Here is a 20,774-nt window from a genome sequence, read left to right as displayed (position 1 = left end):
GGTCCGCTGCTGTAATTGATGATCCGGTCTAAGGGTGGAAGTAGGCCCCGGGAATAGTGATCCAGAGCTCCGGAATGCTGCTCCAGGATCAGGTGAACTGCAGTGGCAGGCTTGGCATTGGCGGCAGCGATGATGGGGATAGCCCTAGTACTACTTCCCCATCATCTGCTCATACTATAAGCAGATGATGGGGGAGTAGTACAGTGTATATGTGTGCAGAAAGACGTTTTACATAAACTTTACAAATTTTCCATAAGTAATAACATTAAAAAATACTTTTGGCCGGAGTTGTCCAGGGAGCAGGGGATCCATATGTGCATTGAACCAGGCACAAGGCTTGAACATTTCATTGAAACGGTTTAGGGATTTCATCAAATCCCTGACTTTCCTCAAGAAAGTGACCCAACGGAGTGTTAATTTTTTATTTCCCGGGATCTGATCAAATCCCTTAGTGATTTTATCATTTCCCTGCAACATTTACACAAGGCTGGACTGGCCATCTGGAATTTCAGGCAAATGCCAGAAGGACTGGTGGCCTCCATGGGTCATAGGGAAAGGGAGTCACCGGGCCAGGAGGAAGGCCACAGGGGGCCAGTGTTGAACTTTGCAGTGCTCCAAGGCTATTGCGGTAATGCAGGACACCAGTTCCGAGTTCCCCATTCAATTGTGCACAGGCAGCCAGGAGTTCTAGCATAAACAACGTCTGTAGAACACGCTGCCTGTGCCAGAAGAGAGGAGAGCAGAGAAGAGATGAGAGCAGAGCTGCAGCTTCGAAGGAGGTAAGTTGTTTCTTTTTTTTTCTTTTCAGGAGGAGTGTGTGTGTTTGGGGGGGGGGGGGCGGTTGTGTGAAATACTTAAGATACCATATTTGCAATGGGTTCTAATTCACTAAAGGGGCTGCATAGGGAGGTTTACTACTATAAAAATTCATAGGAAGGCTTATCTTTTATGGGGGACTGCATAGGGGAGGCATTATCTACTGTGGGGAACTGCATGGGGGGCGTTATCTACTATAAGGGACTGCATGAGGGCTTATCTACTATAAGGATTTGCATGGGGGGCTTATCTACTATAGGGAACTGCATGTGGATTGGTGGCATCTACTATAGGGGACTGCACAGAGGAAGGCCCTCTAATAAAGGGGACTGCATATTGGGAACAGGGGGCATTATCTACTGTAGAGGACTGCACAGAGCGGTGCCCTTTACTATAAGGAATGTACAGCAAAGATGGACCATCTACTTTAGGAAATGCACAGAGAGGCACTCTACTGTAGAAGATGCACAAATGTGGGCCATCTACTATATAGGGGCAGCATAGAAGGGCCTATTACTATATAAGCATTGCACAGAGGAATACAACACTATATGAGGGCTACACAGCGGGGCCTAATACTATATGGGGCAAAAGAGGACGCCTAATACAATGTGGGGGCAAAGCATTGGGCCTACCCACTATATGAGGGCATATAGGGACCAGTACAGATGTAGAGTTTGTAAAGAGATAGTGAGGAGCCTAAACTGTTTTTCTAGCAAATTCTGTTGTGGCTGGGAGAAGTCCTCATGAAGGCCAAGCTGGATGGAAAAGAAAAGACAAAGTGAGAGACTCTGATCAGAGAAGACGCCCCCTGCGAGTCACTGGATATAACTGCACTATACAATAATGACTTATATGGTGTAATATAGTCTGTGTACAGAGGTGATATTGGTCTTTGTACAGTGGATTTTATTCAGTAGCAGAGTAGTATGTGGGTCAGTAGCAGGGGCGGATTAACTTTACCATAGGCCCCGGGCTGTTCACCAAGCCTGGGCCCCGCCACCCCACTGTAACTATGGAAGCACTAGCCTGGCGTTCATAGTAGTGATGTCACGATACCAGAATTTTGAGTTCGATACCAATACCAACTTTTTTTTTTCAATGCTCGATACCAATTCGATACTTAATAAATTATATATATTTTTTTAAAAACACAAGAGTAGAGATCCCCCCCGACTGTCAGGTCTGTACAAACCATATTACTTTATAAATAAAGTTTCCATTATTTAAAATAAGTGTTCTTAAAAAAATAGCCCTATTCTGATTCTTAAAGGAGAAGTCCGGCGAAAATTGTTTTTTTATATGTTATTACTGATGGAAAGTTATACAATTTTCTAATGTACATTAATTATGGGAAATGCTCCTATACTGCTATTTCCCTTAATTTAGTGTACCAGGAAGTGTTAGAATTCTCTCAGAAGCAGTGACGTCACGACGAAAGGTGTAATTCCTATGGAGTGTCCAGCAGGGGGCGCACTATATATAGAAGTCAATGAGTACCATTGACTTCTATATATAGTGCGCCCCTGCTGGACTCTCCATTGGAATTACAATGGATGTGTATGTAATGTAATATACAGTGTTTTTGATTGAATACATTTATGAAATACTTTGGGGAGCAAGTGTCCTTGCTCCCCAAAGTATTCCATAAATGTAAGCAATCAGTACATCACAGTAAGCCCGCCGCCCGCCGCTACCAAACGCCCGCCACTGCCGCCGTTGTGGACTACTCTCAACTACTACTCTCCCCACCTGCTCATAGCATGTGCAGGTGATGGGAGAGTAGTAGCCGGGTTATATGGCTGAGATCGCCGCTGTGATGCCGCGCAGGGGGAGCCACTCATCACTGCAGCTATCATCCCCCTCCGCTCCCCCCTCCTGCTGCTTCCTTACTCTATGTGATAGCTGACTTCCTGCCCGGCCGCCGCTCTCCGTTCACACGTGCCGGCGGCCGGGCAGGAAGTCAGCTATCACATAGAGTAAGGAAGCAGCAGGAGGGGGGAGCGGAGGGGGATGATAGCTGCAGTGATGAGCGGGTCCCCCCGCGCGGCATCGCGGCGGCGATCTCAGCCATATAACCCGGCTACTACTCTCCCATCACCTGCACATGCTATGAGCAGGTGGGGAGAGTAGTAGTTGAGAGTAGTCCACAGCGGCGGCAGTGGCGGGCGTTCGGTAGCGGCGGGCGGCGGGCTTACTGTGATGTACTGATTGCTTACATTTATGGAATACTTTGGGGAGCAAGGACACTTGCTCCCCAAAGTATTTCATAAATGTATTCAATCAAAAACACTGTATATTACATTACATACACATCCATTGTAATTCCAATGGAGTGTCCAGCAGTGGCGCACTATATATAGAAGTCAATGGTACTCATTGACTTCTATATATAGTGCGCCCCCTGCTGGACACTCCATAAGAATTACACCTTTCGTCGTGACGTCACTGCTTCTGAGAGAATTCTAACACTTCCTGGTACACTAAATTAAGGGAAATAGCAATATAGGAGCATTTCCCATAATTAATGTACATTAGAAAATTGTATAACTTTCCATCAGTAATAACATATAAAAAAATAATTTTCGCCAGACTTCTCCTTTAACATGGCTATGGGGCAATCTGTAGTTTTATTTAGTGCCACGTTTTTATGTGGTACTGAATTTGGTGGTTTCTCCGCTTGCACCATTTACCGTGCGTCATCAGGAAGGTGATAATCTTATAATATGCACAATAACACTCCAGCTATCAGGGGGGATGATGGGAACTGTAGTCATGTGATACACCCTTTAGCTATCAGGGGGATGATGGAAACTGTAGTCATGTGATACACTTCAGCTATCAGGGGGATGATGGGAACTGTAGTCATGTGATACACTTCAGCTATCAGGGGAATGATGGGAACTGTAGTCATGTAACACACACTTCAGCTATCAGGGGGGATGATGGGAACTGTAGTCATGTGATACACTTCCGCTATCAGGGGGATGATGGGAACTGTAGTCATGTAACACACTTCAGCTATCAGGGGGATGATGGGAACTGTAGTCATGTAACACCGACTTCAGCTATCAGAGGGGATGATGGGAACTGTATTCATGTAACACACACTTCAGCTATCAGGGGGGATGATGGGAACTGTAGTCATGTAATACACTTCAGCTATCAGGGGGGATGATGGGAACTGTAGTCATGAAACACACTCTTCAGCTATCAGGGGGATGATGGGAACTGTAGTCATGTAACACACACTTCAGCTATCAGGGCGATGATGGGAACTGTAGTCATGTAACACACACTTCAGCTATCAGGGCGATGGTGGGGGTTGTAGTCATGTAACACACACTTCAGCTATCAGGGATGATGGGGGTTGTTGTCATGTAACACACACTTCAGCTATCAGGGGGATGATGGGAACTGTAGTCATGTAACACACTTCAGCTATCAGGGGGGATGATGGGGGTTGTAATTGCACTATTCCAGCTGGATTCTGGCGGCAGAGTAATGTGCAGGCTACCGCCCCCCTCCCACTTCCCTTCACAGTCGCAGCCAGGCCGACCTTTTGTTCACCCCCCACATTGCTGATGCCGGCCCCGGGGATGTCCTGACGGCCCGGCCTCACAGCTACCTCCTGTCAGATCTCCTCCTTGCCTCCCCCACCTCCAGCCGTCTCCTGCGTTCTCCTCTCCCGGACCGTGCAGCTCTCAGCCGCTCTCCTCCCTCTCCTGCCGCCGACCCTGTGCTGCCCCTCTGCTCTTGTCAGACACTCACCGGCCCAGCTGTGTCTCATGCTCGGTGCCTGTGGAGGGGGGGGGGGGAAGGTCCTCATCTTAGCCCATAGGATCCGCAGTGACACACACGTGTCCCGGGGCTGGCGATGTCAGAGGCAGGATCGGCGACCTAAAATTTGCCGGCGGCAGCTGCATGGTAGGTGGATGATCTGGGCCGAAGTGAGCGTGCAGGGTCCCGGGTCTGTGTTCGCAGGGGTGGCACAGAGAGAACATGACAGGAGCTCAGGTAGCCGCCTGTCATGTTCTTGGCACTATATGTTAAACTACGCCGTTTTGTAGTTTAACATAAAGTATAGATACCAGGAAATCCTGGTATTGAACCGTTTTTTTGGCCCGAAAATCGATAGTAGTATCGATTTTTCGGTGCATCCCTAGTTCATAGTACACGATACATAATGTCATGATGTCCTGATTTGTGCAAAATTGCCATAAAAAACAGTTATTTTTTGCAAATCATGGCAGAAGTGTAGCCAGGAGACAGTACACCATTGAAAGTATAAGTCTTTTTGGGTGGTCATGGGCCCCCCAGGAGCTCAGGGCCCCGGGATGCCTCCCAAAACGCCCCTATTATAATCCACTACTGGTCAGTAGAGTCAGTATGTAGTATTATATGTCCCTGGATTTGGTCAGTAACAGTAGTGGTCATGGTGTATACTGGTATTATTTAAATATTGGTCTTGTATACTGAATTTGGTCAGTAACAGTATGGCGGTAATGTGTATGGTGACAATATTTGCTCTTCATATACTGGTGTTATTTAGCAGCTGACTATGACTATTGTATTTAAGTATACAGTGTGAGGCTATGTTCACATTACGTAAATTCCATAGTAATCATGGCCGTTGTAACAGTGGCCATGATTTCTACGGTACTTACGTAGTGCTTCCTTCTGAGGAATCCCAGCCGGAGTGCATACACATAGTATACAATCCGGCAGGGATCCCTATCGGCACCGTCAATTCGCACAATGGAGCGAATTAATCGACGCTAAAGATCATGTGGCTGGTACTGCAGTACTGCAGTACCGGCCGGGATGAACTTTTCTGAGACCGGCAGCTCCATGACCTGGCCGGGTCACGGAACAGCCGGTCTCTTACAGCGTCTAAACATAGCCTTATCATGCATTGAAAATTGTCTTTCCTACATTAACATAGAACACTTTGGTGGCTGATGGGTGGGTTCCAAGGTACTCCAGTCTGACACTGTCTCTGCCTGCATGTTACTGGAGCCGCAAATCCTCCTTAGTGTCCGGGATACACAGTTAACATAACCAAAAGCAGTTTGTCTTCATACACTGTGTTGTGGTGGTGACCTGTAACTGCAGCTCAGCCTCCATACAAGTGACTAGGACATGCAGTTACAGGTCACCACCGCTACAGTATACAAACTGCTTCCAGCCCCGACCACACGGCAAGTGGGCTTGTGTGCTCTGAAATACCAGGTCTGATTTTCAGGAAGCTGGTTGACCTCAGGTAGATCAACCAAAACACCGCAGACACCATCACGTGTCTCAACGTCAGTGTATTCTAGAACATTGCCCCCTGGGAAATCGAATATGCAAAAGAACACTGCAGAGACACCATCACATGTCTCGACATCAATGAACTAGCCAGACCTTCCCTCCAGGAAGGAACAACCAAGCCAAAGCGTTCTCCAGTCAAGGAAACCACCTCAGCAAGGTATCCATCCACAGACAGCTGTTTCGGGGTTTTTGCCCCTCATCAGTGTGGAGTAGGTTTCTGGCTAGTGGGAGCAATGACTAGTAAGTGCATGCAAAAGGATGCTGGTTGACCTCAGTCCCAGTCAGACCCTATATACATACATATGACCATTGCTTTGGGGAATGTGCCTGAGTGTGTGTATATGTGACTGTTTGTGTATATATGTACATGTGACGGTATGTGTGTATATATGTACCAGACTTTGTGTATATATGTACCTGTATGTGTATATATGTGCACTGATAGATATAAATAAATAATTTATTTCCTATAATTAATTTATATTGCACTGAGTTTTCTGGAAATTTTTAAAAAATAACTTTTATTCAAAAATCTTTTAAAATATAATTTTTTGCCACACGTCTATTAATATACTTACACAGCCATCACCATATTAAGCTTGTACAAAAAGTGCAAAAAAGTTAAAAAACATCAAACCAGCACCTTACAATCTCCTATATTACTATGAGTACTTCTCAGATATGTGTTTTTTCACTTCAAGCATCTCATAGGTTATTCTTTTAATTTATAGTTTTTTTGTCCCAGTCTTTTATATTATTGTCCATTTACTATGCGAGTATTCATTCTATTGCGTTTTTATTTATAAATATAAATATAGACTGAAGAGATTACTTCCCTTATTTTTCTTTTGGACACTCTTCAAGCTTGTTTTTTAATGCCCGACGTGCTCGCTTTTCTTGCTCCATACATCTTCAGGGGCCATTAGGTTAGTCTCACATATTCTTTGGGACTAGGTGCAACTGCTCCACTCCGTACAGCTCTGATGATGGCCGTACAATGAATCAACGCTCCTGGCTTCTTTTTATATGTTGCACGTCTCCGCCCACTCTAATTACAGACTGTTGCACCTTCCAATCATCACCTACAGAGCAGTCATGTTGGAGCGATGACGAGAAAAAAAATGGATGATACTGACCAGATTAGTCGAATCATTGACACCTATGATGTAAAAGCAAAGGAAGTGAGGCAAATCCTGTCCCAATACTGGTCAATCTTGAAATTGGATAATGTGATTGATTGGTACATACCCGACAGACCTCTGATCACATACCAGAGAGGCCGAAACCTCAGGGATAGATTGGTTCGAAGCCATCTTCCAGCAACAAATGAAATGAAAAGGATAAGTGTGGCTGGAACCTATCCTTGTAGCAGGTGTACAATGTGTAAATATATAACACCGGGTAAAGTCTTTGAAAGTAGCAGTACGGGACAAAGATTTGAGATACGGAACTTTGCCAATTGTAACACCACGGGAGTGATATACATGCTAACCTGCCCATGTCCAAAGAATTATGTGGGGAAAACATTCAGGATATTGAAGAAAAGGCTGAGTGAGCATATTGGGGACATAAAAAACAAGCGTGATACCCCCGTAGCAGCACACTTCCTTGAAGAGCATCAAGGAAAATGGGATACTTTAAGATGCCAAGTGATAGAAGTGGTTCAGAGGTCTAAAATGCGGGGAAACTACGATAAAAAATTATTGCAAAGTGAGGCACAATGGACATTTCGGTTAAATTCAGTGCGACCCAACGGTCTGAATGACTATATATCGTATATGTCATTCCGCTGAATATATTTGCAAATAAGGAATCAAAAGTAAAAAGAAACAAGATCTAAAGCATCTCTCAAAAAAGATACAGACTTGCGGCTCAAGAGCGGGATCCAAAAAGAGGCTTGACACGCAGCGGCGTCTCGAGTAACCAAGCAACTATGCACATGATACGGAGACGGAGACGTGCAACATATAAAAAGAAGCCAGGAGCGTCGATTCATTGTACGGCCATCACCAGAGCTGTACGGAGTGGAGCAGTTGCACCTAGTCCCAAAGAATATGTGAGACTAACCTAATGGCCCCTGAAGATGTATGGAGCAAGAAACGTGAGCACGTCGGGTTAAAGGTTTTTTTAACTTTTTTGCACTTTTTGTACAAGCTTAATATGGTGATGGCTGTGTAAGTATATTAATAGACGTGTGGCAAAAAATTATTTTTAAAAAATTTCCAGAAAACTCAGTGCAATGTATGTGTATATATGTACCAGATTTTGTGTGTATATGTACCAGACTTTGTGTATATGTGACTGTATGTGTATATATGTAACAGACTGTGTGTATATGTGACTGTATGTGTATATATGTAACAGACTGTGTGTATATGTGACTGTATGTGTATATATGTAACAGACTGTGTGTATATGTACCAGACTTTGTGTATATGTGACTGTATGTGTATATATGTACCAGACTTTGTGTATATGTGACTGTATGTGTATATATGTACACGACTGTGTGTATATGTGACTGTATGTGTAAATATGTAACAGACTGTGTGTATATGTGTATATAAGTACCTGACTGTGTTTATATGTACCAGACTGTGTGTACATGTGACTGTATGTGTTTATGTGACTGTAGGTGCATATATGTGGCTGGCTGTGTATGTATATGTATACTGGATTTGGCCAGTAAGTATGGTGGCAATATGTATGGTCGTATTTTTAGTATACTATATGGACCATACACTTATTTGTATAGTATTTGACCATACGCACATGATAGCACATACTAGCAGCAGGATTGACATCCCGCTGTGAGTATATAAGTTAACCCCCACCGCCGAGAGCATACATTACCTCCTGGCTCCGGTCCCACTCAGCCAATCAGTGCATGGCATGGCTGCGGCGGGGGGTTAACTTACATATTCACAGCGGGATGTCAATTCCACTGTATGTGCTATCATAGAGATGAATGGCACTGGATCCGCAGAGAATCCGTTATGTGTAGAGATGAGCGAACCTCAAGCATGCTCGAGTCGATCCGAACCCAAACTTTCGGCATTTGATTAGCGGCGGCTGCTGAACTTGGATAAAGCCCTAAGGATACGTGAAAATCATGGATATAGTCATTGGCTGTATCCATGTTTTCCAGACAACCTTAGAGCTTTATCCAAGTTCAGCAGCCCCAGCTCAAATACCAAAAGTTCAGGTTTGGATCGACTCGAACCCGAACCCGGTTTGCTCATCTCTAGTTATGTGTGAAGGCACCCTTAGTATATGTGGATTTGATGCCCATCTGCTGCAAAAAATGTGCAGTGATTCTGCATCAAAACAAATCGGTGTAGGTAAAATCTGCAATCAATACTGATCATAATAAAGGGTTAAACCAATAGGACTGGACTGAAATCTGCTCCCGGCGGTTGTAACATCTGGCACCTGTTGCATATATTGTGGGCCCATCTCCGGAGCCTGCTCTAAAGGCATGGCTGCCGAGGCGCTATAAAAAGCCATACCATTGGTCATTAAGAGGTTAAGAACTACTTTTACTGTAAAGAAGAACAAGGAGTCGCCATGCAAAAATAAAAAACTAAATCCCTATGTATCACAGAAAAAAAACTATACATAAACCTTACAGTTGTCCAGAGAAAATGTTTCCTTTAAATCAACTGGTGTCAGAAAGTTATATAGATTTGTAATTTACTTCTATTTAAAAATCTCAAGTCTTCCCATACTTATCAGCTGCTGTATGTTATGCAGGAAATGTTGTTTTATTTTCATTCAGACACAGTGCTCTCTGCTGACATCTCTGGCCAAGACAGGAACTGTCCAGAGCAGGGGTGTTTTCGATGGGAATTCATAGAACACCGAGAATCTCGTCCAGAGATGTCAGCAGAGAGAACTGTGTCTGAATAAAAATAAAACACCATTTCCTGCATGACATTTAGCAGCTAATAAGTATGGGAAGATTTGAGATTTTTAAACAGAAGTAAATTACTAATCTTTATAACTTTCTGACACCAGTTGATTTGAAAGAAAAAGATTTTCGCTGGACAACCCCTTTTATGGCAAAATGAGAACTTGCTTTATAGCATTCAAATCCGCATGCTCTTTAAAAAAAAAAAGTGTCTGGTCATGAAGGAGGTTAAAGGAGAAGTCCGGCAAAATTTTTATGTAAGTATTGTATTGCCCCCCGAAAGTTATACAAATCACCAACATACACTTATTACGGGAAATGCTTATAAAGTCCTTTTTTCCCTGCACTTACTACTGCATCAAGGCTTCACTTCCTGGATAAAATGGTGATGTCACTTCCTGGCTGCTGGAGAGGATGATGGCAGAGGGATGCTCAGTGTCCCTCCAGTGCCCTGTGTCTCTGTGTCCCCTTTCCATCATCCTCTCCAGCAGCCACAGCCCGCACAGCTCTGGGAGTCGGGTCGTGACATCACCATTTTATCCAGGAAGTGAAGCCTTGATGCAGTAGTAAGTTCCGGAAAAAAAACACTTTATAAGCATTTCCCGTAATAAGTGTATATTGGTGATTTGTATAACTTTTGGGGGGCAATACAATATTTTAATAAAAAAAATTTCCGGACTTCTCCTTTAAGTGGTAAAGAGAACATTTTTTGTTTTGCCTGGAACACAATGAAAACATACTTACTATGTATTCAAGCATCTTTTGAAAGACCACATGTCTGGGTGGAGATCACACCAACATTGATGATTGATATTTATCTGGAACAAATATCAGATCATTTGTATCAATATAATGGCACTTCACAAAAAATATGGAACCCTAATTTAAATAAATAGATAAATCAGCAAGTCCTTTTTTTAATTGGAAGTCTAAAGTTAAAATGTACATGGTTTTTGTTTTTAGTTGCTTATTAATTTTATAATATATCCATACAGGTACTGGAGCTCTGTTTTTCTCATAAAGATCCTCAAATCCCCTGTGTGGTCATAGAGTTAAAGGGGTTATCCCTTATATAGATTTGTCTTCCCATACGTATCAGCTCCTGCACAAAATGTTGTTTTCTTTTCAGTCTGACACAGTGCTCTCTGCTGACATCTCTGTCCAAGACAGGAACTGTCCAGAGCAGGAGAGGTTGGAAAGTTCTTGTCTCAGACAGAGGTGGCAGCAGAGAGCACTGTGTCAGCTCCCAGCCCGTGTCTAGTCACCGCTCTCTGCCAGTCAGCGCGCCCGTTACTGGCCTCTCTGCCTGTTAATCATCCCCTCCGAGCACGCCCAATTGGGCTGATTGATTTCTTAATGCTGCGTTTACACGGAACAATTATTTTTCGAATTTTCGCAATAACGTTCGCATTTGAGCAATAATCGTTCCGTGTAAACACAGCGAACGATCAAGCGACAAGTGAGAAATCGTTCATTTTTGTCTTTCAACATGTTCTCAAATTGTCGTTGGTCGTTCGCTAAAAATTCACAGATCGCTTCGTGTAAACAGTCTTCCAAAGATTCAGCCTATTTGAAACATGGGCTTAAGCGATCTTAAAAATGATCGCAATAACTGTTTTTCTAACGATTTTTCTCAGTCTAAACGTTGATCGTTATAAAAACCAAATTGTTGCTTCAAAATTGTTAAACGATCGATTGGGCAAATTATCGCTCCGTGTAAACGGACCATAAAGGCAACCAATCCCCATGATTGTGCTGATACAGCTCCCAGCTGCACCCAATAAACCTCCTGCACAGACCCCTTACCATATCAGCTGTATCTCCCTTGGTATCTTTACATCCATGAAAAACATGTTTTATTCCAGTACACAAGGCTAGGAGAGGGGCGGCAACTAGTCATCTGGGAGCCGCCTGTGACTAGTCACGGCTCTCATCCGGAATCATCCCCACAGAGCGCCCTGAGAGATAGAGAGCCGTGACTAGTCACGAATGGCTCTCCACCAAGATGGCTAGTTGCTGCCCCTCTCCTGGCCTCACATGCGGGAATAAAACACACTTTTCATGGATATAAAGATACCAATGCAGACACGGACAACATGGTAAGGGAGCTGTCTGCAGGTGTACTGAGTGATACTGAAAGCTACATTGTCCCAATCGTGCTGATTGGTTCCCTTTAAAGGTAATCAGTCACCTCCTTGGTGGAGTGTGAACCAGCCTTAGTACCTTAAGGGTACAAACCCACACACCGTATACACAGCAGATACGCAACAAATACGCAGCAAATACACAGCAGATTTGTTGGTGCAGATTTGATGCTGTGTTCAGTTATTTAGATCTAATGTGCTGCGTATTTGCTGAGTATTTGCTGCGTATCGCAGCAGTAAATACGCTGCTTATACGGTGTGGGTTTATACCCTAAAGGGGTATTCCCTTATGTCCTATTAGCCTCACAACAGATGGGGTGTTCTCCGCCCCATGAGCTCACAGGAAGAAGGAATTTTAATGAAATCAGACCTGTAACTCCACCCCCTGGAGGCTATATCTTGGTGTCAGACCCCCTCTACCTCAGTTATTTTCTTTCGTCCCTTGAAGCTGTAGTACGTGGACGATCATCTTTCGGGTACTTGAACCTCCACTGTGCTGCAGTGTGTGGACCAAGCCGAGAATTCATCTTTCCAGTCGGGGCGCCGCCATGTTTCCGGAGTCCGGCCGGACCGGAAATGACATCGCACGGTGACGTACTTCCGGTTTGGCCAACCTGTGGAAAAAAAGGAATTCTTTCTCCTGTAATAGGTAGGTTGCAGAAGCGGTTTGCTGCTAGATCTTAATAGGAAGGATCCTGTACGGTATTTCTCTTGTTCTGCACTCATTCGCACTCGGCCGCCCAGGGGGCGTGGCCTATTAATTTTGCGCCATCGTGGCCATTTAAAACCGGCAGTCACAGCGGCCAGTGCTGCCTGTGGATCCTGTGTCTGTGATTCCTGCGTCTGTGAAGATTACCAATCTAACCCCCTGTGACGATTCTGACTTGGACACTCTGTTAAGGGTGAGTCTTTTGGGGCAGAGTTGGAATGCAGTACTTGTTACTGTGTTTTTTGCTGCTAGATGTCTTCTGTGGAAGTATCCGGGGGTGCAGCAGCTTTAAAAAAGTCTACTCTGAAGAGAAGACACCTGACTTGCGCCCAGTGTGGTAGGTGGTGCGCTGCACCAGCTGTTAACTCCTATTCACTTATCGAGGTACCTAAAAGTTAATTGCTGTTTATAGATAAATCCCTTCCTAAGGATTGGGAATATATCAAATGCTTTCATTGCCGCTCCGCTTCTGCTGACAACACTGAACCTACTATCCACGATGTTGTGGTTTGGGTCAAAGACTATATGGAACAATCAGTCAGCGGTAAGCCTTACCCATGTGCTCTTCCTTACTCCAGTTAAGAACATGTACTAATTATCTCTATCCTCTAGGCCTTAATCAAGCCTTCAATGACCTTAAGCAGTCCCTGCTGCAGCCGGGCATCGTAGCCAAAAAGAAGCTCAGGAGGGAGGATTCCCCCATGCAGCAGTCACCTGACCGCAGAGAATATACAGTGATTGATGAAGTTTGCGCTTCCTCTCCTGATGAAGACCCGGAGGATTTGGAGACTATAAGAACTTATTTTCCCACTGAGAAGATAGCTAAGTTAATCAGAGCTGTCAGGATTCAAAACCAGCCAGAGGAGGAGGAGGATGATAGACCATCCACTTCTAGAGGTCGTAGAGGTTTTGACGTGGATGAATCCGTTTTGGATATGATGAAAGTAAAGTGGCAGAAGCCTGAGAAAGCTGCGGTGTTATCTCGCAGGTTCAACACATTATATACCTTGGTGGAAGAGAAATCTAAAGATTGGATGCCTGCACCAAAGGTGGACGTAGCAGTTGCCAAGCTATCCAGAAGAACCTTAGTTCCAGCGGACAACGGCTCGAGTCTTAAGGATCCGATGGATCGCCGCTTAGAGATCTCTCTGAAGAGAGCATATTCAGCAGCTACTGCCCAGGAGGCTGTATCCATTTCAGCTCTAGAGGTCAGCAAAGCCTTAAGAAAGTGGCTGATGAAGGTACAAGAGGAGATCGAGACGACATACTCACCAGATTTAACCCCTTAGCGACCCATGACGTATCTGATACGTCATGGTGCCGCAGGGGGTGTTCAGAGCGGGGTCCCGCCGCCACCCCGCTCTGAACGGCACCGATCCCGGCTGCAATCTGCAGCCGGGCAGTGCCTCTATTAGCCGGCGCGGGTCCCGTTGCCGCGTCGGCTAATTAAGCCCTTCAATGCAGCTGTCAAACCTGACAGCTGCATTGAAGTGCTTTATGCACACTATCCCTGGTGTCTAGTGGCACGGATCTCCCCCCGCGCGATGCGATCGCGGGGGGGAGATCCGTTCTTCTGCCCGTGCCGGGCCTCAGCGTCGGAATGACGCTGATCCCGGCTCGGCAATAGATTGCTGTGGCCTGCAGCAGGCCATAGCAATCTATGACCGATCTAATGGATCTTTGCTGTGTATATACACAGCATTGATCTCTATGAGAGATCAGTGCTATGTATATACAAGCCCCCCAGGGGGGCTTCTAGTGTATGTAAAAAAAAAAGTAAAAAAGTGTTTTTATTAATAAAAAATCCCCTCCCCTAATAAAAGTCCAAATCACCCCCCTTTTCCCATTTTATAAATATAAATTAATAAATAAATAAATTAATAAACATATTTAGTATCGCCGCACACGTAATCGCCCGAACTATTAATTAATCACATTCCTGATCTCGCACCGTAAACGGCGTAAGCGCAAAAAAATCCCAAAGTGCAAAATTGTGCATTTTTGGTCGCATCAAATCCAGAAAAAATGTAATAAAAAGCGATCAAAAAGTCGTATATGCGCAATCAAGGTACCGGTAGAAAGAACGCATCATGGCACAAAAACTGACACCTCACACAGCCCCATAGACCAAAGGATAAAAGCGCTATAAGCCTGGGAATGGAGCGATTTTAAGTGACATATATTTGTTAACAATGGTTTGAATTTTTTACAGGCCATCTGATACAATATAAGTTATACATGTTATATATCATAGTAATCGTAACGACTTGAGGAACATGCATAACAAGTCAGTTTTACCATAGGGCGAATGGCGTAAATGCAAAACTCCCCGAAATCAAAACAAATTCGGTTTTTTTTCAATTTGACAGCGCAAATGATTTTTTTCCAGTTTCACAACATATTTTATGGAAAAATTATGCCTGTAATTGCAAAGTACAATTGGTTTTGCAAAAAATAAGCACTCATATAAGTCTCTAGGTGAAAAAATGCAAGCGCTATGGACTTTTAAACATAAAATGGAAAAAGCAAAAGCGCAAAAACGAAAATTGGCTTTGACCTTAAGGGGTTAAGCAGGTAAATATGGGGATCGATTACCTGTGTGACGCCTCATCTCAGCACGTGAGACTTGCTGCGAGGTCGATGTCCCTCTCAACCGCAAGCCGTAGGGCTTTATGGTTGAGACCCTGGACCGGCGACATTTCTTCTAAATATTTTTTATGTAACCTAGAATATTCTCCGGGCCGTCTGTTCGGCACTGAGCTGGATCAGCTTATGTTGGACCTTTCGGACAACAAAGAAAAGTCACTTCCACAGAGTCAGAAAACTTACCGGAGATTTCGGAGGGAAAGAACCCCGCAGAGAGTTCGGCAGTTCCGCTACTCCTCTAGACGCAGAGGAGCCTATGCTGCCAGAAAAGGTAACACCCGCCAGCAGGCCAAGGACTTCTGACAGTTCGGACCTTCCAGTGGGAGGTCGACTAATGTTTTTTTCCGAGGCCTGGGGAACTGCGATCAAAGATCCCTGGGTTCTAAATTTAGTTCAGGAGGGTTACTCCCTGTCTCTGGATCCTTATCCCCCAGAGAGATTTTTGGTTTCAAGGATTCCAGGGCCCCCAAGAGGAAAGGTCCTGAAAGAGGAGATCCAGCTGTTAATCTCCAAACATGCATTAGAGGAAGTTCCTCTACAGGACTGGGGAAAAGGATTTTATTCCCCAGTATTTTTAGTTCCCAAACCCTCCGGCAAATGGAGGTTAATAATCTATTTACGTTTCCTCAATCAGTATATTGTGAAGAAAAGGTTCCAGATGGACACCATAAGATCGGTACAGTTCGTCCTTCGCAGACACGAATTTCTGGCATCCCTAGACCTGCAGGACGCTTACTTCCACATACCAATTTGGCCTCCGCACAGGAAGTTCCTACTGATAGCGGTTTATGTGAAAGATCAACTGAGACATCTACAATTCAAAGTGTTACCTTTTGGCATATGCACAGCTCCTTTCGTGTTCACTAAAGTGGTGTCCTCAGTTTCGGAACTCAGGCTCCAGGGTATCAGGATAATACCTTATTTGGACGGCTGGATAATCATGGCGGCCACGGCGGACCTCCTAAGCGTGCATGTCCGTACAGTACTCCAATTCGTCAGTCAGCTGGGGTGGATTATCAATCATGAGAAGTCCGATCTCACCCCTTCAACATCCAAAACCTTTCTAGGATTTGTAATCGACACAGTCAAGATGAGGCTGTTTCTGACAGAGAGGAAAATGAGAATCTTCAGAGGGTGCCAATTTCTCTCAGGACCAAGGCAGGTCCCCATACGTACAGTCATGAGATTTTTAGGCCTCTTTTCCTCCACAGCGAACGCTGTGCCTTGGGCTCTCTGGCACATGCGCACTCTACAAACGGAACTTTTACGATCATGGGACAGATCCCAGGAGACGTTAGACAGCAAGATCGTTCTATCTGTGCACAGCAGAAGATCTCTTCATTGGTGAAGCTCCATAAAAGACGGACTCCAGATAGAAGAGCCTCAGTGGATAATCCTTACCACCGATGCTTCTGGAACGGGATGGGGGGCTCATCTGGAAGACCGGCAAGTCTCAGGAGTCTGGACGCAGGAAGAAGCTCTAATGTCTTCCAATGCCAGAGAATTGAGAGCTATAGCCCAGGCCCTACGTCATTTCACTTCGGACCTTGTCAACAAAGCAGTACGTGTACGGACGGACAACATCACGTGTGTTTGTTATATCAACAAACAGAGAGGCACCTGATCTCAAGCTCTCCTCAAGGAGGTAGAGAGGATCTTCAACTGGGCGGACGGGAGGATAACGAGGTTATCTGCAACCCATTTCAAAGGGGAACAGAATGTTCTAGCAGATCGCCCCAGCCGGGGACTCACGGTTCCAGGGGAATGGAGTTTGAAGAAGGAGATCTTCAACCAACTGGTGGACAAGTGGGGTCTTCCTCAGATAGACCTGATGGCGACAGGTACCAATGCCAAACTCCAGAGGTTCTGTTCCCTATACGCTGCAGACAGCCCAGTGGCGATAGATACCATGACAATACCTTGGAAGTACCAGCTAGCATACATTTTTCCGCCTGTATCAATGATACCGAGAGTATTGACAAAGATCAGGCGAGACCAGGCGTCATTAATTGCAATTATTCCCTTCTGGCCGAAGAGAGAGTATGGTTCCCTGTCCTCTGGAACATGAGCAAAGGGGATTTCTGGAGACTACAACTATATCACGACCTTCTCTCCCAAGACAAACATCTTTGCAACAGCTTGAAGTCATTCAATCTGACAGCCTGGAGGTTAATAGTACCCTATTGAGAACCAGCGGGTTATCTCAAAGAGTGTTAGAGCCAATATCTCACTTTAGGAGTGAGGCGACCAACAAATCCTATGAAACGGTAAAGCGGATTTTTCATTGTTGGGCTACTCCTAAGGGTATTAACCCAGACTCTCCCTCAGTACCAGAGATATTAGACTTCCTTCAGGATGGATTTGACAGGGGCCTCAGACCTAGCTCCTTAAGGGAACAGATCGCGGCCATGTCTGCATTTCTAGGTCGAAAAAACTACTCATTCAGGAAACAAAGGACTTCACGAAAGCTGTGGATAGACTAAGGCCCCCATTGGTCAAACCTGTCTCTGCCTGGGATCTCGGCCTTGTTCTCAAACGCCTCTGCCTGGAACCCTTCGAGCCTTTGCAGGAAGCAGAACTCAGGTTCCTTACAATGAAAGTGGTACTCCTGTTAGCGATTACGTCCGCCAAGAGAGTCGGGGAATTACAAGCTCTAGGCTCGGCAGAACCATATGTATCATTCTTTGCTGACAAAGTTATCCTGAGATACTTACCATCCTTTAGACCGAAGGTGCCTTCACAGATGAATTTAAACCAATCAATTCTTCTACCAGCCTTTTCTCCCCCGTCGGAAGAACAACAGGATTTTTCCTCACTTGATGTGGTACGAGCCCTTAGAACCTATCTTTCCAGGGTAATGGAATTTAGGAAGGAAGAAAATTTGTTTATTTTGTTTCATGGAAGGATCAAAGACAAAAAGGCCTCCAAGCCCTCTATCTCCAGATGGATTACAGATGGTATAAGAATGTGTTACGACCTGGAAGGACTCCAGCCGCCAGAGTTCCTAAAAGCTCATTCTACAAGAGCAGTGTCCACATCTTGGGCCGAGAGGTGTGCGGTCCCCATCGAGAATATATGCATGTCCGCAACTTGGACTTCTCCCTTGATGTTTGTCAAACACTACCGGCTAGACTGCATCCTGACAAAGCGAACTGAGTTCGCTAGATCGGTGTTGAGTGCTGTATCTACAGAGTGCCCTCCCAGTGGGGGTATTTCTTGCTAGATCCCCATCTGTTGTGAGGCTAAAAGGACGTAAGGGAAGTTAACATTTTGTTATGTTAATGTGTTTTCCCCGAGTCCTATTCGCATCACAAGGGTCCCTCCCTGTTGACTACTTTTAAATTAACTGAGGTAGAGGGGGTCTGACACCAAGATATAGCCTCCAGGGGGTGGAGAACACCCCATCTGTTGTGATGCTAATAGGACTCAGGGAAAACACATTAACATAACAAAATGTTAGCTTCCGTTCAACAATAACTTTTCATATGTTGCTGCCCATGGAGGTAACATAACAAACAATGTATTCATACCTTTCCATACTTCCTGGTGTCCTCCTACATCTTCTTTGGGCAACCCAACTAAGCGACCCCGTGTCCATTTCTGAGATGGACTGATCTAAAGGGTGAAAGCCCGCTTAGCCAATCAGTGGCCGAGAAGGGACAGCGTCGCACACAGGCTGTCACCCCAAGACGAGTCCGTCTCAAAAGTAGGGCCAGGGACCTTAAGGTGACGTAGGAGGAGATGTGGGGCGTGGCAAGCAAAGAATTTGCTGTTTGTTATTTTATCTCCATGGAAAGCAACATATTAATGGCTATTTTTGAAAAGAATATCCCATTAAAAACACAATTTTTAATCTTTATTTCTGACAGCTGGTAATAAGCTATTGGGGCATTGTTCCTGGCATGGCGGTATTATTACAGTGGTGTTACGGCCAATGCTACTCTTTATAGAGTATGTAACTGTGTTGTATGGTATATTAGTATTTTGGGCCCCCTTTTAATTTTGCCGGGGGCCACACTTTGTATAAGACCAATTTACATTTAAGATATGTAAGCTAAAGCAGGGATTGTAAGGGCAGACAGAATTCCCCTTATACATATAGATGATAAATCAAACAGAACATTGAGTGTGACTCCTTGTATCCTGTCCCACTGGGAATACAGCCCTGCCTATAGTAACCTGGTATAGACCAATGGAAGCAGAGCAGACTGATCTACTGAGTCCTGTAAATCTCTGCTCATATAGGCTAAGGAGTCAAGTGGGCGGTCCTACTTACTGATTGACAGCCCTCCATATGCACACTGCTACAGCCATCTATTACCGAGCAGGAAGCCGTTCAACGTCCCCATGCTCACTGGCTTGAAGTACTACACAACCGGTGACTGCTTATCAGCCGTATATCCGCATAGCCCTCTGTGCCCTTCCAGCACATCATACACTACGGCCATCCCAGCAGCAGCTTCCTCCATATGCCGGGACTTCACTCCTCAGCTCTATAGGTCTCATCGCTATTACCGGGCAGCGCCGCACAAGACGCGTGTAACCTACCTCTGCCACTCACATGGATCCTGCAGTCACGCATGCCAACCAAAGCCGCCATACAAGCCCTGATTGGTTAGTGAACCAATAACCCGCCCCTTTCTTGTGTTTCCCCTATTCTGATTGGATACTACGACACCCAGAAACTCCTGTAAATAGCCAACCATCTGCTCGGGCGCCCCGATATATTGTACTTCCTGCAAGGCGGAGTGAACGTCAGGCAGCTCACACTGCTATTGCGGTGAGTATAGGGTGTGCGCACATAAGTACCGCTGCTGCGTCAGGTTTTTTCCAGCTGCGCTCTGGCTGTGAGGTAAGGTGCGGGAAAGTTACAGAACGTTTACGGCAGACGAAACGTGCAACTATGGCGGGAGCCCTCCCAGGGGAAGCTTATAGCTGTCCGGAGAGGAGCACATTACCTACACACGTTACAGAGCGGACATCACTATGCTATGGGGGGGCCGGCGGGGGAGAGAGGCAGCGGCTGTGTATAACGGCGCCGGGCGGGGCTGGCTTGTTTGAATTTGCCGCCTTCAGGGAAGATCCGAGCAGGTCCCGCCGGCGGTGGGGAGCGGGCACACCGGGGGAAGTGTCCCCGAGCTGGGGGGAGAGTGGCGGAGGAGCCCCCTGCAGCCCCGGGGAGATAGTAGCCGGGACACTGAGCACCTCCCGTACAGGGGCATTAGTATTATGACGG

At 45.4% G+C, this 20,774-nt stretch overlaps 1 protein-coding gene across 6 annotated transcripts in view; it reads right to left on the bottom strand.

The window, feature by feature from the left end:
* GTPBP3 (GTP binding protein 3, mitochondrial) overlaps positions 1-20,280 on the bottom strand; it is a 91,519-nt gene extending 71,239 nt beyond the window's left edge. For 2 of the 6 annotated variants that reach the window (XM_069962226.1, XM_069962224.1), the window contains exons 1-2: positions 20,100-20,280; positions 10,784-10,857 (exon numbers count right to left, since the gene is read on the bottom strand). In XM_069962226.1, the coding sequence (XP_069818327.1) occupies positions 10,784-10,857; positions 20,100-20,138 (113 nt within the window). In that variant the 5' untranslated portion in view covers positions 20,139-20,280. The other 4 variants (XM_069962227.1, XM_069962225.1, XM_069962229.1 and 1 more) reach the window with 4 other exon arrangements.
* Positions 20,281-20,774: the final 494 nt, after the last annotated feature.

Source organism: Dendropsophus ebraccatus, chromosome 3 (assembly GCF_027789765.1).
Source record: "Dendropsophus ebraccatus isolate aDenEbr1 chromosome 3, aDenEbr1.pat, whole genome shotgun sequence".
NCBI lineage: Eukaryota > Metazoa > Chordata > Amphibia > Anura > Hylidae > Dendropsophus > Dendropsophus ebraccatus.
This window is presented reverse-complemented; position numbering and strand designations above follow the sequence as displayed.